The sequence below is a fragment of the Pavona decussata genome, unplaced genomic scaffold (genome assembly GCF_977016875.1).
Source record: "Pavona decussata unplaced genomic scaffold, jaPavDecu1.1 SCAFFOLD_59, whole genome shotgun sequence".
In the NCBI taxonomy this organism is placed as follows: Eukaryota; Metazoa; Cnidaria; class Anthozoa; order Scleractinia; family Agariciidae; genus Pavona; species Pavona decussata.
Genome location: NW_028145481.1, coordinates 2,505,892 through 2,522,500, shown reverse-complemented (window position 1 = coordinate 2,522,500; position 16,609 = coordinate 2,505,892). Strand labels below are relative to the sequence as shown.

Below are 16,609 nucleotides of genomic sequence, written 5' to 3'. Positions count from 1 at the left end.
GAAATCACCAAAAAATGATAAAGCTTCTTCTCTTATTTGGTTTGCTGTCAGGAGATTGCTTTATCGAGGAATGTGTCTGGCATGATTTGCCTCCTGATGTAGACTATTGTCTCCCAATACCGAACAAGTAGAGTTTCAATCATTCACCGGTGCACGATAAATGAAAGGAAAAATGTTAAAGGTTAACTATGATTATTTTTCCAGTACAGTTTATACAACAGTTCTCTTTGTTTTGTTTGAATGCATCAGAAATGTCTGTCTCCGGTATCATTGGGTCAGTTATTTAAACAGAGTCTAACTTAGGCCGCGGCTTAAGGCAATCAGTGGGCCTCCAAATCTGTTTATAACTGGTTTACTTTAAATAGATATTAGTGTCTAGTCTGGGATGCAAGCCTTCATGCCTTGTTACCGTCAGCGGCAGAAAATGTTTAGATGTGACTATTGTCAAAATTGAAAATGGCTTATAGAACGTGGTTTTGTTCAACACCGTCTAAACTGTCATTTAATAAGTGACCCATTGTGTTTGAGACGAAATAGATTTGGAAACATGGTGAATTAGCGTTCGCGTTAATTTCGTTCGTTCGTTTTCTCGTTGGCGTTTAAATCCTTCATTTCAAAGTAGATGCCTGGTCAAATTCCTGTGAAGTTAACACGCGTTAGTTCCACTGAATGTTTTATTAATTCCTTACAGTATAACAAGGCATCTACAAAGGGCATTGAGCAGTATCAATCCTTTATGCCCCAATAATGATCACCATCAAATTTCTCCTTATCATATCAGTGGATTATAATACATGTAGGGTCATGAAAATTTGGCAAATAAACACTAAAGATGAATTGTCTTGATATTTGAACAAGTTCTCTCGAAGCTTCTCGATTGGTACTCGAATGTACGAAGACCAGTTCAGTTGGGGGGAATTTGTATAATGATACTGCCGGGGCTCACAGAGAAGCAGGCAGAAATTAATGAGATGTAAACTGGGTATAGGGTTATTGCAGAGCTACAGTTTTACAACTGAGTTAGTAAAGAACAAAATAACTATCGCGCCAGTTACAACGTTTTTAGACCTCGTCGTATCTACAGTTTAACAAAATATGGAAATTTCATTTCGACGTGGACTGCCGGGGCAGAAAAATTATATCTTCATCACTTCATGATCCGTCTCTCCAGAGCACCGGATTGTAGATCCAAGGACAGATTATGTCGCTGATAAGTCACAAAAATACCTGAAGGGCTACGGTCCAAATCTGGCCATTGAGCAACTTCTACTCGCGTTTAATTTAAAGTATGTCTGCTCTAATAGAAAGCCATAATTGATCCCAGAGAATCTGTCAGTTTTATGTAGGCTGGAAACCATATGCCTTTTGTATGGTTGAGGGGATTAATACGCTTATGATGAAAAAAAAAAATTGGTCGTCATCTGTCCACGTTAGTCAACCAGTCCTAGCAGTCCTAACTGCGTGACAGTGCATTTCTCATAGTAAGTTTCAATGCCGATGAAGGCCACTTACCAAGCCGGATGTATGAACCTTCGATCGAAAAGCATATCGCTGAAAATAGCCGGAAAAGCGAGCTTACCAAGGAAACGAAACCTCTTAGCATAAATGAAATCAATAGAACATACCATCTTTTTTCTTCGAGCAAGTAAGGGCAGGTATCCACATGAAGAAAAATAACTTTAAGCATCGGCGCATAACGTGTTAGGCCAGTTTTGGGAGTTTTCGCTTTCTCTGCCTTGAGGCGGCAGAACATTCTTACTCAGCTTGTTTGCTGGAATTAAACCGGCGCAGACTTTGATCTCGCGCGAGTTCACTTTTCCCGCGTGTTTCAGCACACTTGAGAAACTTAAACCGGATTGGCTATGTGTGGAAACGCACGCTTAAGGGGCGTGCTTTATTGCCTTTTTTTGTGGCGAAATGTTCCCCGGCCTTGCGTTTCTTGGGTATCACAAACAACCCAAAAACACACAGCATTACCGTTGCGAAAATTATATGGGTTTGTATGGGAACTGCGGCTTGTCCAAAGAATTCTTTAAAAGAACTATTAAGAAACTTATTAAGAAGAAAGTCAATAAAATAAGCTGAATTTTGCGATATTTGGGTCCTGTTGTTGAGCCGAGTATCATTATTTGAGTGATTTTGCCAATTATTTCGATCTCGGTCTTTCCTTTATGAGTGGGACGGAATGAAGACGATCAGGAAAATCGCCTTCAAGGTTACAAGACATGATGCGACATGATGTCGCCAAGAAGAGTTGCATTTCTTATGTATTGAACTTCTGTGAAGCAGAGTTACGGCAAATTATCTTGGACATGTTGTGGTTCCGATACAAACAACCCTTAGGGTCGATTATTCAGACGAAGTTCAGAGAGGGATCCACAATCAGAATAGACAAACGACAACGTTATCTGATGTAAACTGTGTCAAGACGACAGATTAGTAACAAGACACACTTTTATACGTGTTTTACACGTGACTTCTAACTTATAAAACAGCGGAAGGCATATAACAATGATTGTCTGAAACCATGGTCAGAGTTAGGCTTTGTTTATATCATGGTAAATTTCTTAAAGATACTGGTACTGCGTCGGTGCATGGGGAGTGAAGACGAATGTTTGGTTTATCAACAGCGCTTATAAGGCAATGTGGCCACTGTAAAGAGATTCGAGTGCTGAGGTTTTGAGCGTTAGCTCTTTGCATTCGCTCTGACGAAGGACTAACGCTGGAAAGATCAGCACTCGTATCTCTATCAACTGTTGATAACACCAAACATTCGATTCTACAATACCGTCACCTGGCCCCAGTTGTTCAAGAGCGGAAAACTAGATAAACTGTATTATTAAAAACTGATTCATTGGATAACGCAGTTCCAGAGTTTTGGTTGGTTTAACGGCCGTGGTATATGAGCCATTATACCATACCCCACAAATATGGTAACTGAATCAGCAAGATTTAGCTAGTTGTCGTCGATATTTTTAATAAAGCAATAATTCCGCTCGTGCTTGTTTGTTGGTGATACGAGATGATTATAGCGAACTCAGCGCTACGCGCCGTGTTGCATGCTACCTATGATCTTGTATATTGTGGAATAATTGTTAATTAGCCGCTGCATATCGATTTATTGACTTGATGAAGTTATCCGCTCAGTTTGAACAACCGGAGCCTGCTGTCCAAGTTTGTGTCGGGTGTAAACGCGTTTTTATTTTTATCACACCGAAAGACATTCCAAGCAGAAAATTTAGTGTATGGACTTTGACCTGAGATAATGTTCTGCTGAAAACCGATACATTCCATCAAAACACCCCGGCATTGTTTTTAGAGGCCATCATTCACTTGGGATTACGTAGTTTTTGTTTATATCACAGCATGAAAACGTTTCTGTCAGTTTTCATATTTACAAACAACAACATTCTTAATATCTATGCTTGAAAAGCTACGTAGGCTCGCTTTATTTTTCTTGGAAAAAGGTCAGTTTCGCGCAACGCTTCTTTTCTGGATTCTTATTTTATGACATTTGGACCGGAAAAGCATGAACGATTCGTTGTCTTGTTTGTTTACAATACGTAAACTATGCAGTTATTTTGATCATTTTTGAGCAGCCGTAGAATGACCCGTCACTTCTCTCGGTATTTCCTGTGGATTGACCGCTAAAATGATTGCAAAATACTGATTACCAAAATAGGTGCAAAGTGGTTCAGACGACACCAAAGTAGCAAGCGGCCTACGCAAAACGGAGCTGTATTCACAACAAGCAATCGGAAAAGGTTCTGAATTTCCTCTTCCCAAAAACTGAGAAATACTCTTGCTCATAGAGGAATTTTTTCCGACATGGTGATTTGTAATGCAAGAGAATGTAATTTGAGAAAACTACGTTCTTTTCGTGTAACTCTGTTTAATTTAGTCAGGACTTCTGTTGGCTTCCGATTTCTGCGATGACCAACTTTTAACGGCTTTAGTCGAACCCGAATTGGCACCCTAGTTTGGTTAGTACCCTATTTCATTGTTTGGCCACGCAAGCCAATCCACGCAAGTTTATTTCTGATTTTGGTAAAAACAAGTGCACTTTGATTGTTGTGTTACATTTCTCCTTAATGTGTGGGCAACAAAGTGGGCAAACTGAAACTTTTGTATGTGGTTTGATCTTCGTCCAGGTGTAAACTTTTCAAAATGATCAAAAACGGAGGTGTTCGTCGAACAAGCGTATTCGATCTAACACTGGTTTATATGTAGACTGTACAAACGAAAGAAATGAATACGCGAACACAAGTGTAAACGGGACCATCTGAAAACCTTTTTTTTTTATCTCCATTCAAAATGCTTGAGTGTGGTCGTGGTATATGTTCAGTTCTATGATTAAAAACTGAATCATTGTATAATACAATTCCAGGGATTTGGATGGCGTAGTGGCAATGGTATATGAGCCATTATACCATGCCCAAGAAATAGTGACCACTTGTCTTCTGGTAGTTCTCGGAAAGCGAAACCAGCAAGATTTAGCGATGGGTTTTATTGTTTTTAATAAAACAATTATTCCACTCATGGTTGTTGGATATGACATGATAGATAGCCAACGAGGCGCGAATCTATCATCTGATATTCGATGTGCGCTTGTGGAATAATTGCTAAATATAAATGGCTTTGGAATCCAACCGACACGTCATATAAATCGGAACTAAGTAAAATAGTGTAAAACTCTTTTCATTTCAGGTGCGCGTTGTGTGATGTACAGTTTCAAACCCTTAAAGAAAAGGCTCGCCATGTCCGCACCAAACATGATGGCCCGTCTGAAAAGCAAGAATGCCCCGTTTGCCACAAGACCTATAATAAAGCATACCTGAGGGAACATATAGTCAGTCACAGCGAAAGCGATGTCCTCAAGTGCCAAGAGTGTGGAAAGAAGTTTTCTTCCAAAAGTAATTTGAGCAAGCATCGTAAAAAACACGCTCCGGGATACGTCCCTAACAACACCAGGCAACGCGAGAAGAAATTCAGCTGCCCTGAAGAAGACTGTGATAAAACATTTGACTCCCAACATACTCTGAAGGTTTGTATATAGCTCACTAAATGACCCTAAGTATGTAAACAAAAAAACTTTTTGAAATTATTGATGACATTTTTTGTTCCGGTAAGATTTTTGTAATGATTGAAAGTGTAACCACTGAGTATTTTTGTGTGAACTCAAATATTTTAAAGCCAATAAAATTTTGTCGGTAATGTTCATGAGATAGGTGGTGTCTTCAATAACCCCCTACCTTAGACAAGGTGGGTCTTCGAACAAACTCGTTATGACCGATAGACCTTTGTTACTCGGTGGCCATGTTGAGTCTCAGAAGAATAAAAAGCTTTATTTCTGCACGGCAAACCTCGCACTGAATTCGCGTCTGGGCGAGGCTTGCCGTACAAAAGCAAAACCTTTTTATTCCTCTGAGACTCAACATGGTCTCGCTATTCCGTAATTGTTTTCTCAGAGCCATCAGCGAAGCCACACCGGTGAAAGGCCGTTCCAGTGTGAGCAGTGTTCGTGGAAGTTTACTCAAAAAACGCACCTTACCAGGCACATCAAGAGCGTGCATGATAAGGTCCCTAGGTCACAGCAGTCTGATGGCCCCTCAAAGGCACCTGTAACCTGTGACGTGTGTAACAAGGTTTATGTTAACAGCCGTGTCTTGGCGGTCCACATACAGTCTGTGCATGAAGGATTGCGGCCATACAAGTGTGATTATTGTGATGCGACCTATACTCAAAGAGGTAACTGCTTTTATTACTTATTCTTATGAATCTTGCATGTTATGAACAGTGCCTTGGGAAAGTACTGCTCATAGCTTTCGTTTGAATAGTCACACTTTAGGATTTCATCCACAGACTCAAAAGGTTGAACCACCTATCACAGCATAATAAACAGCACCATTGGAAAGTACTGCTCAGTAGCTTTTATTTGAATGGTCACACCTTAGGTTTTCATCCACAGACTCAAAAGGTAGAACCACCTTATACAGCATAATAAACAGCACCATTGGAAAGTACTGCTCAGTAGCTTTCATTTGAATAGTCACACCTTAGGATTTCATCCACAGACTCGTAAGTTAGAATCACGAGTTAGTCAAGTCAAAATTTATACTAATGCGGAACACACCGAAAAGAAAAGTGGCAAGGAAGCCTAAAAAGAACCCATAGGGCTTATAATATTAGGCTTCCTCATAAAATCTATAATAAATAATAATTATGAAGTTACTAATACGAACCGGTAGGACGCACAACTAATTCTTTTATACTTTGTAACTAACTTTTTTAACGTTCTTTTATAATATAGTAAACAGCACCGCAGAAACTTGAGTTTTGCTACTGCTTATATGATGATCACAAATTAGACTTTCTTAACCACTTGGCATGCGGGTCTCAAACCCCTGAATAAATTTTGGACCCGAAAAGCTATTTTACATGCACAAAATCCATTACCAAAAATTCAATGTTTTGTGATTTTGAAAGCATAAACATTTTAAGATTGTGTTAGTTTCTACTAAAGACAACCGGCAATCTGTAGAAAAGGGGCAAGAAAATTTCTTTTTGGGCCCTCGCACACCTTGAACGACTACGTCCTAGTACCTCTCAGTTTAAAATAGTCATGTTTTAGGGATCCTCCACGTATGTATACGTTATCGTGAAACTAACAGAACATTTACGTTCACTAACAGGCTGCTCTTAGACTACGAGCAGTCTCTGTTTTGCTCGAGAATCCGCGGGGGAGAACGCAAGATATTCGAAGCGCGAGTCGCGCGCACGCGCTACTTGCGGCTTTACCGCTCGCTCGCGCGACTCGCGCGGATTCTCGAGCAAAAGAGAAACTGCCCACAGTCTAGGCTGTTATTGAATTTGTCTTTGTTCACTTTGTTTGTTGAAGGCCATCTTTGGCGGCACAAGCATGCGAGTCACTTCGAGAAAGAAGAAGTCCAGAAGAAATACACCAGCGACAAGTCTTGCTGTAATTTTGACGGCTGCGATCAAGTGTTCGACACACAGCCTGAACTGGTGGAACACGTGAAGACACATGTCGGTACCACAGATAAGGCGTGCATGTGTAATGAGTGTGGGGCGACTTTTGTTTCCCAGCAAAATCTGGCCAAACATACGCGAAGGAGACACCTTGAGCCAATGAACTCGCCTCACAAGAGTCACCGGTGTGACAAGTGCGACAAGGCATTTTTCACAAGTTATCAACTGGTTGTTCATTTTAGGTAAGATCTTGCATGCCAGGTGAACGTTGCTCACAACGTGCTGGAATCTCAGTTGCTAGTTAAATTTTCGGTCATTTCACAGGTATTAGCTCAAATTTTAGTCAATCTTCAGCCATCAGGTAATTGTATAGTTTCCTGTTGTCAGCTTTCAGTGAACATCGCGGCATTTTTCGGCTGACAGTTAAAGACTTCCAAAACCAGCTGTCAGCTGTCTGTTGGACCCCAAGGCGGCCGTCAGTGTGCGTGTTGCAAAGGTCTTTTTGTCAAGGTTGAATCGGCACCAGCTTGTAACAACGGAGTCTCACTCGAACTGTTTTTTTTTTGTAGTTGTTGTTGTTGTTGTTGTTTTTTTTTTTGCAGGGAGGAGGGTTGGAAGTTTCATTTTCGATCTTTTACGCCCGTTTCAGACGTCGTACTTCATATGAGCCGAATCGAATTCAATGAATTAAGTTCATGTGAAATACGGTTTCTGAATCAATTCAGAATCACCGATTTAATTCGGATCGGCTCAGCCGGGAATAGCGGCTGTGATTCAGACGCGGCGTACTTCACATGAGTCGACTCAAATGCAAAATTATGACAAATCGGCAATTTTCTTCAGTTGTAGTATGTTTCAGTAAATTAATTTCGGCGTCTGAATCAATTCAGCCGAGTTTAATTAATTCGGCTAAATTCGAATTCGATTCAACTTTCTTTCCTTATTTCTCCGATTTAACCTCCGCTCCGTTATAACCTAGTTCCAGTTCAACCTCTAGAATAGGTAGAATATGAATAGATCATTTCCGATATGTTAAATTCCAGCTTGGCTATCAGGCTTGGGGAATTAAAACAACAGAAAGTAATCATTCATCTCTGAAACTCGATGTAATTTATGTTGTTTTATTCCCCCGAGCCTCATATCCAAGCTAGAATTTTACAGTGCGACGCGCCTTACCGTGGCCACCCAACAAACTTTTTTTTTACAAGTAAGCCATAAAATACAATACGACATGTTTTCAATAATTCGTTGTTGCGTCACTTGCCTGTTGGACTTTGCAAGGAGGCATGACCGTTAATCAAATTCGCGTATAATGTTTGATTAAGGCGCGTCGCACTGTAATGTATCGTAAATGGTCTATTAATATGACCCGTTCTGTGTTATCTTCAAATTCGGGGTTGGCGGTAATTAAGGGGGGTACCTCCCATCTTTAGCTTGCCGAGACTTCGTACGTCACGGTAAAGATTTTAAACGTATCATTCGTGTGAAAATAATAGTATTAGAAATGGCGGGCGTATTCATTTATAACTTTTCTTTTCACTCACAGGTGCCACACTGGGGAAAAGCCATATAAATGTGAGCTTTGCGGTAAAGACTTTGTTCAAAAGTCGGGCTTGAGGAAACACATCAGGTATGCATAATGGTACTGTAGTGAATGGTCCATCAGTCAGTCAGTCGGTCGGTAGGTGAGCCAAATGTGTCGGTCAGTCAGGCCGTCGTTTGGTCGGCCGGACAGTCAGTCAGTCAGTCAGTCAGTCAGCCAGCCAGTCGATCATTCTTTCGGAGTGTCCGTCAGTCAGTCAGTCAGTCATTCAGTAAGTCAGTCAGTCAGTCAGTCAGTCAGTCAATCAGTCAGCCAGTCAGTGTGCCAATTAGTGTGTCAGTCGGTCAGGGCCTTCTTTCGTGTGTCAGTCATTTCGCAATCCAAGTCAGATAGTTGAGTTAAAATCAGCTAGTCCTTAACCTGTTTTCCATTTTACCAGATGTAAACGTTGTCCAATGGTTGAAGGTCGACCCATTAATCCCAAGAGTGCCAGGAAATATGCTTGTGAGCTGTGCGACAAGATGTTCCCAGGTCCCTCAGACTTGAAAGCTCATCAGCGAACCCACTCTGGAGAGAAGCCTTATCAGTGTCAAGTGTGTCAAAAGGGTTTCAGCCAACCTGGAAACCTGACCAAACATGTTAGGTGGGTTTTCAGATAGAGTTTAAGTCTAAAATCTGTCATGAAACGAAAACCAACCGGTCACATTTTTTTTCATTTAGAAAGAAGAAACAAATGTAATGAACTAAGTAATTAAATAATCCATTAAGCGAGGAATCTGTCACTTGAGACGGAACAAATGAAAATCGGTGCTAGCCACGACAAAAATGCAACCATTGCCAAGCGCGGGAAAATAGTGGCAAGTGCAGGTAAACATGTAACGATTGCCAAGCGCGGGAAAACACGTGACCAGTACTGAGCGATTGAAAACATGTAACTGGTGCCAAGCGCTGGAACACTGTAACCAGTGCCAAGCGCGGGAAAACACGTGACCAGTACTGAGCGAGGGAAAACATGTAACTGGTGCCAAGCGCTGGAACACTGTAACCAGTGACAAGCGCGGGAAAACATATAAGCGGTGCCAAGCGCGGGAAAGCATGGAACGGGTGCCAAGCGCGGGAAAACATATAACCGGTGCCAAGCGCGGGAAAACATGCAACCGGTGCCAAGCGCGGGAAATTACGAGTAAGCAATCAAAGAGATACTGAGCGCGGCAATCGCAAAACCAAAGCAAACGTACTACGCTACTGTTTTGGGAAACATACTACTGGAGGGTAGTAAAACGTGTCCCTAAGAAACCAAATTTTATTTTTCTGTCAGGTTTGTCCACAATAAAGAGCAGCGCCCAGAGGAGAAACCTCGCGAGAAGAAATTTTTCTGTAGCCTGTGTGGAAAATCCTTCTTATGCCCTAGCAGTTTAGGTATGCACTGTCGGACACATACCGGTGAAAAACCTTACCCGTGTGAACACTGCGGACAGGCGTTTGCACAAGCGGGGAACCTGAAAAAACACGTCAAACGCTGGCATGAGGAAGGTGCTGAAAGCAGACCAAGGTATGAGAGTGATACGCTCTTGTTGTGGGGAAAAATAGAATTAAAATTCGAATGAGCAGTCTCGTTTTTGTTTGAGAAATAAGTGAATGGCAAAGAAAGCACCTACCGTGTGTGAAGCCCTTCACTCTAAAAAAAGGGCTATAACTAGTCCAAAATTTACAACGCACGTACAGAGCGATTATTTTTGCTCATGAAACCTATTGTTTTGCGGCGCTGTCGTTGCGTAAGTACCCTGTTATATCATAGTTAATTGAGGGACTGGTTATGAAACCTTGCCATGACAACAAAGGTGCTGCAATTTATGTCGGAAGGGCCGCGAACCTGCCTTATCCTTTGTTTTAACGTTCACACTACAGCTGAGTATTTTAACAGGACCGTTTCTATTGGCCATTTGCTCCAACGCATTTCAAAATCTATTGTGGTTTGTGCACGGTCAAGGCCAAAAATGTTAAGCCGGTGACACACCTGGCGATTTTATACACTATACGATAAATTTTGTACATTTCTTCGCCGTTCTCGGCAAAACAACAACGCGAAGAACGTGTGGAGAACGTGAGCACATGACGGCAAATTTTTCATTCTCTGTCTCAACTGAACGTCGTTCCTACAGATTCTTTTCCAGGATACTTCGGCTATATTTTACAGGTTGAACGAATTGGAATAACCGCGAAGTATTGCAAGTAACGCGAACATATATTTTCAAGTGACGTTTTCGTTGGCGTTCGCCGTCGTGGTTGCTTATGTCCCTAATGCTTAAGTTCCCAAGTGTGAGGGGGAGGTGATGCCTCGAGTCGATTGATTAGTCGCTCTTTATAGTGTCTCGATGTATATTGGCTCGTCCTTGGTGTAAAAACCCGCCAAACTCACAAGTAACGTAAAAGAAAGCAAGCATAAGGTGTAAACTCCAGTAGGAGAATAGTTTGCCAGGCAGCAAAAGCTACAACCAAACAAACAAACAAAATATGTCACAGGTTTTTCCACTGAGTATGACGGCGCTAACTGTGGAAACTAAACGTGAGAGGAAAAAATGAGAGAAAGTATCTTTACAATGACGGCCTCAGGTTTGAACTACCGGCGAGAAATCTAATTGTTGGAGAGGAGGACTTGAATGTGGAACCTCAGGATTACAATACCTTCGCCCTGACCAATTTTTGAATGTGAAAAGTTCACCAACGCTAAAAGCAAAAACCAGTCTCTAAAACTACTTAGCAGCGATAGCACAGCAATTAAAGTTTTGGAGAAAGCTTTTTTTTTTGGTTTGTTTTTGTTGTTGTTGTGTTTGTTGTTCAGTTTTGCTGCTGTGGAGACGTTTTTTAAGGAACCATGTTTTGTTTTGTAGGCCAAGGAAGGCAAAAGGGCAGAAATCGAGCTCTGAAACAACGGCAACTCAGGGTAGTTCCCAGGAAATTGGAACAGCCGAGTCACAAACACAAGAGTCCAGTCAAACAGGTGTCAACGAGACCTCAGGGACGCAAAGTGTTGGCCAACGTGAAGGCACGACCCGAGCTACAACTGCGGCTGCTCACTCAACCCAGGCCTCCCAGGTCAGACAAACTACGTGCACTCCACTGAATACTCCAAGCCATCTATACGGAGCTACGCCGCTGAACACATCAGTCACTACTGGCTCTCTGACCGTCCCCGCTACTCAAAGGATACCCATCTTGTTTGGGTTCGTTACCCCGTTGGAGACCAGCACTGTGTCAAGTTCCCAGGCACCGTTAGCCAATGCAAGGATCCCAGTGGAGCAGAGCAATCCCGTGCATCGGAACAATCCAGAAGGGTCCTTGAATACCCCATCCATCCCCGTACAAAGTAACAACCTAAGCTCCATGTCCGCTCAAGAGCTTCAACAAGTTGTCATTTCTAGGATGCTCGCCTCTGATAATACTGAGGGTGCCTTCGTGCCTCCTAACATTTCAGGGTTCGCTGCTAACCCACCACCGCGGCCTCCAGTACTTCTGCCGCACGTACATTCCCTTCTTAATCCCTCTGGGGGGACTTCTACCGGGGAGGTGACTGTATGGCCCTTCTCTCCAAATAGCGGCATGTTCCAGCAGTAACATGCTGATCGCCGTGACCTGTATCTACTCTTGTTTGTTTGATTTGTTGTACATCATAGAACGCGGAAGAAAAGATCGTCTCTTTGATTCGGCTGCCCCTCAACCCACCACCCCACCCCCTCCCAACGTTCACCCCTTTATTTTGCCCGTTTTTTATTTCTCATTTTATCCCCCTCCTAACATGCTTGCTAGGCAATGGTGCTCTAGAATAGAAATGACATTTCAGCTTAAAAAATATCGATCTTCTCCATGTAATTCGTTTCGTTAGTGTTTTTGTGATTTTAAAGAACAATGTATCGCAATTTTTATCGATGTTTAATCCAGTGCAAGTGGACACTGACCTTGGGTGATAAAGAAAAATAAACAGGGTTTAAAATAAACTTGTTCTATGTTTTGATTCCATTCCGCTGTTAGCTACTTTCAGTAGAGCCGTTACATAAGAGGGAGATCGAAGGATAATACAATAGAGTTAAATTTGCAAAGAAGTTTTTAAAGACTGTGAAGTTTTAAAAACTGCAAATAATCAACATAGAACTGTTTTAGGCTATAATCACTTTTTAACAGAACTGAGTATCGGATGAGGGCCTCCCTCAGGCGCACTTAAATGCGCTCTGTAGACAATCAAATTGACGATTTCTTTCCCCATAGTTTACTTCATTTGGCAAGGGTAATATGTATCGTGAACCTGTGACGTTACAACGTCAAAGTAGCCGACATGTTTGGCTCGTGATAGCGTGACCCTGGACCGCTGGAGAATTAGAATCGATACAGCCGACAGTAATGTTATTGTTGGAAAGCCAGTCAATCGAATAATTGGGGTTTTATTGATGATAATTATTTGATCTGAAGGAAATACGAATACTGATACCAGTAAACTCATACGCTCAACTGAACATGTAATCCAAACTCGATCAAATGTGTCAATCGAAACTGCCAATAAAGTTTTTGAAATCACATTCTCAAACTCATAAATAATTCAAAAGCCAAAGACAAAGGAAATCATGCACCGTGACATGTTTGGAAACGCCTCGTTTTTGCATCCTTAATTTCTCCTTCAAAATCAGTTTGTTTGAGAAGTTATATCAAACACTCGTCACAGTGTTTCATCACAATATCAAAAACCTCGAAGTTCGTCAAAAATACTCCGCTACGCGTCGTATTTTCAACTCTCTTCTCGGTGTTTGATATGTGATGAAACACTGTGACTCGTGTTTGAAATATTACGTCAATTATTTATGTTTGTCATGATAACAGACCGGATTCTCAAAACAAAGTTGACTATGGTGATGGGGAAGGTTTTAACTTAGCCTTAATGCAGAACGTATTTTCGGCTGCCGAGAGAAGCGACAGCCGGAAATACGTCTGCGTTCGCAGGCTAAAACCAAGCCTTGAGCGAAAAACCTCAAAATGCAAAATTTATTTTCAGTAACACTTTAAAAGTATATCGGTTTGTTTCTAGCGTTGGCTAGGAAAGGAAACGCTGCCCGATGTGTCATGGAATGGTGGGATGCATTAGAATATCACCTTTATAAATGTGGTATTCCACGAATTAGGGGATTCCCCAAACATAACTTTCGTTTTTGTTTCTCCTCAGCGGGGTAGTGAAGGGTGTACTTTACACTGAACTGCTTATTTTGAAGTTATTGCCTCGCATATGATAAAAGATAATGAATTATAACGGGGGTTTCAAAATTATTTTGAGATATTTTTCGTTAATAGTCTACGTTTTCGCAAAACAGAAATGTTTAAACGTTTCCTTGCGGGGGTCCTCCTAAGGCATTACTTTGTATTCGTCGAAGAAGCGGAATTAGGGTTCTGAACATTGATCCGCCATGCCTTCTTCCCTCGATCCATTTACACTCCTGTTAAACGACCTCAACAACGAATTAAATCAAAGGAATCTACAAAGTTTAATACACGTTTGTGAAAGTCTTATCCCTGGTGGCCAACGAGAAACGATCAACAGCGGCTGGCAAGTTTTCTCAATCCTGCGTCAACAAAACGCGATCGGTAAGGAGCCAGAAAAGATGAAGTTCTTACTTAGAATCATCAGGGAACTGAGGCCGAAGAGAAGAGATTTGGTCAAGATGGTGAAGCTACATATTCAAGATAACTACGAGCAACCGGAGAAGATACTGGATGACTTAGAATCTAGCTCGGATGGCCACATAACTCCACGACCCGCAACGCCTGTACTTGTTGATGCAGAATGTTGCAGTGTTCGCTGTGGATGTTGTGGTTGCTGTAACTGTAACTGTATCCCTTGTTGTGGTGGATGTTGCTGCTGTGTAATCCTGGCAATATTGTTTGCTTTCTTCACCGCTGTAGCAGCGTTGGTATGGTACTCCGATATATTTGATAGTGTCCACGAATATTTCCATACTAGTAAACATCACGATTTGTTTAAAACCGGCAAATTTATCATTGGTGTCCTGGGATTCATCGTGGCTTGTTGTCTTTCATGTGGAGTTTACCTACACGTAAAGCGGCGAAATCCTGACCCAGGTTACGCAGTGCTCTCAAGTGCGGCTTGCGACACCGCAAGCTGGAGCAATCAACCAATTTGCGGAAGTTACGCAGCTTCGGATGCCACGCGAACAAGTTGCTCGGCGTTCGCTGGTAGGACAGACCGTCAAACAACACATGAATGCACTTGCAGTACTGGCCGCATTACAGCCTCGAGCTCCCTTGTTTCCATGGGCTCATCTCGCACGCAATCCTCGCGCTTTCTATGGCGTGGTCAAGACCTCGAAGCAGATAACTTCTCGCCTGTTTTCACGTCGCAGGAACTCGACACAGATCAGGAAAGCAAGGGAGACGACGGATCGGTCGAAGGTTGCTGGAATACGGAGCACGGAGGCGCCAATCCGGTATAATAGGGCAAGATATGCACGGGAAAACAAAAGAAAATTACGAAACTTTTGGATGCAAGGGACCACATGACGTAAAATAAACTGTTCTGAATACGTTCCGTTGCCGCCTCTCTTGTAGTAGAAATGCACGTGCCAGACGTCATTTTACGTGTAAACAAGAAGCTGTTTCCAGCTTTTACTCGGGCCATATTTGACTGCGTGGTGCGTAAGCCTACAATCTCTTAGCAGTGATAACCTCCCGCATCGCTAATTCCCCCAAATAGATAGCCTGCGAGCAAGCTCTCTTGGGGGTAGATCCTTATTCCCCCTCCCGCCATCACCCCCAAGAGAGCTTGCTCGCAGCCTACCAAATAGATAGATACAGAGATATAGTGAGGCAATAAGTAACCACCAGATAGAATTGCATTTCTTGCAGTCAGAATGAAATACAGGGAAAAGGACATTTGTAATACGAATGCTTTTTATAATCCCCAGGCTTTAATCCTTACACCTTTCGTTTAGATGTGACGCCGGGTCAATAACGAACGGATCGTAATTTGCGTCATGATCTAGAGTAACGTTACGCATCACGCGTTAGTTATCCTTGTACGTTTTTCAATATTCGCTGTTAACGTTTCGAGTCCGGATCTATCAGATACTGAAAACCCGAATCTTATGAATGATGATGCAGTTTTTTGCCCGCACACCAGCCCTACATGCTTCGTTTACTTGGAATTTCATTAGCTAGCTTTCAAAGCAAACGAAATTTGAATCTTGTTTACCTCGCTCAAGGACTGAATTCAGAACTGAATTCTTCAAAAGATCATTATCACATTGCACAGTCTCCTTCGCAGCCGCACGGGTCGGAGTCACGCAATGCTCCCCGATGCGTGACTCCGGCCTGAGCGGCTGCAAAGCCGAAGGAGACTACATACTGCAGGGTTATTGCAGGGCCGATCTATGAAAGTTTTGGAGTGATAATGACAGGGCAGAAATAATGTAAATAGCTTTAAACGTAATTAAATTAAGTCTCGCCTGCCAAACAGTCAGGTTTTGCACGAAGCACCGAAAGTGTGGATCCTCGCGCGCGAAGCCTCACAAACATGAAAATGCTTCGTTCCAGACCTTTTGTTTGAAGACTGCTCGTATTTGTTGAGAGACCAACTCAAAAAATACGACTGTTTTGCAGTCTAGTTACATTGTGAATGAGTTTACCTTGTTCGCCGTAGAATCTGTTGTAATTTTCAATTTTCTAAAATAAATAAAATTCGTTTAGTAAGACCCTACCACACCAGCTATGCTGCTGTTAATCTATTGAGTGTGAACAAAATGTTTTATTATTTTTATTACCTCCTCTTCAGTTATTTTAGACTCTCAAGTTTTCGCTTTACTAGGATTCCGGCCAACTGCAGCTTCCCGCGCTCAGAAGTCTGCAGCGCTCTACCAACTGAGCTAGCCCCCCCGTATCATGGGCATTTTGTTCTCTCTCCTATTTTCCGTCTTTTTAAACCCTTTGAAGTGCATTTAGCCGCAACATTGGACAATTAAAATGAAAAATTAAGGCTACCCCTCCGCCCATTTCAATGACGGGAAAATGGCGCGTTTTTCT

The 16,609-nt window shown here is 42.2% G+C and overlaps 2 protein-coding genes across 3 annotated transcripts in view; both read left to right on the top strand.

The window, feature by feature from the left end:
* Positions 1-12,528, top strand: part of LOC146479430 (uncharacterized) — a 24,301-nt gene extending 11,773 nt beyond the window's left edge. For both annotated transcript variants that reach the window (XM_085111067.1, XM_085111066.1), the window contains exons 7-13: positions 4,708-5,044; positions 5,469-5,748; positions 6,899-7,232; positions 8,537-8,620; positions 8,973-9,176; positions 9,852-10,085; positions 11,425-12,528. In XM_085111067.1, coding sequence (XP_084967193.1) covers positions 4,708-5,044; positions 5,469-5,748; positions 6,899-7,232; positions 8,537-8,620; positions 8,973-9,176; positions 9,852-10,085; positions 11,425-12,148 — 2,197 coding nt within the window. In that variant the 3' untranslated portion in view covers positions 12,149-12,528. The remainder of the gene's footprint in view (positions 1-4,707; positions 5,045-5,468; positions 5,749-6,898; positions 7,233-8,536; positions 8,621-8,972; positions 9,177-9,851; positions 10,086-11,424) is intronic.
* Positions 12,529-13,423: 895 nt separating this feature from the next.
* LOC146479429 (uncharacterized) lies at positions 13,424-16,289 on the top strand. The gene has a single exon (XM_085111071.1). It carries the CDS (start codon positions 13,981-13,983, stop codon positions 15,022-15,024), a length of 1,044 nt encoding a protein of 347 aa, XP_084967197.1. The 5' UTR covers positions 13,424-13,980; the 3' UTR covers positions 15,025-16,289.
* Positions 16,290-16,609: the final 320 nt, after the last annotated feature.

Bases quoted from the DNA above. Each gene is read 5' to 3' on its own strand.
- LOC146479429 (XM_085111071.1), top strand. From the start codon at position 13,981: ATGCCTTCTTCCCTCGATCCATTTACACTCCTGTTAAACGACCTCAAC.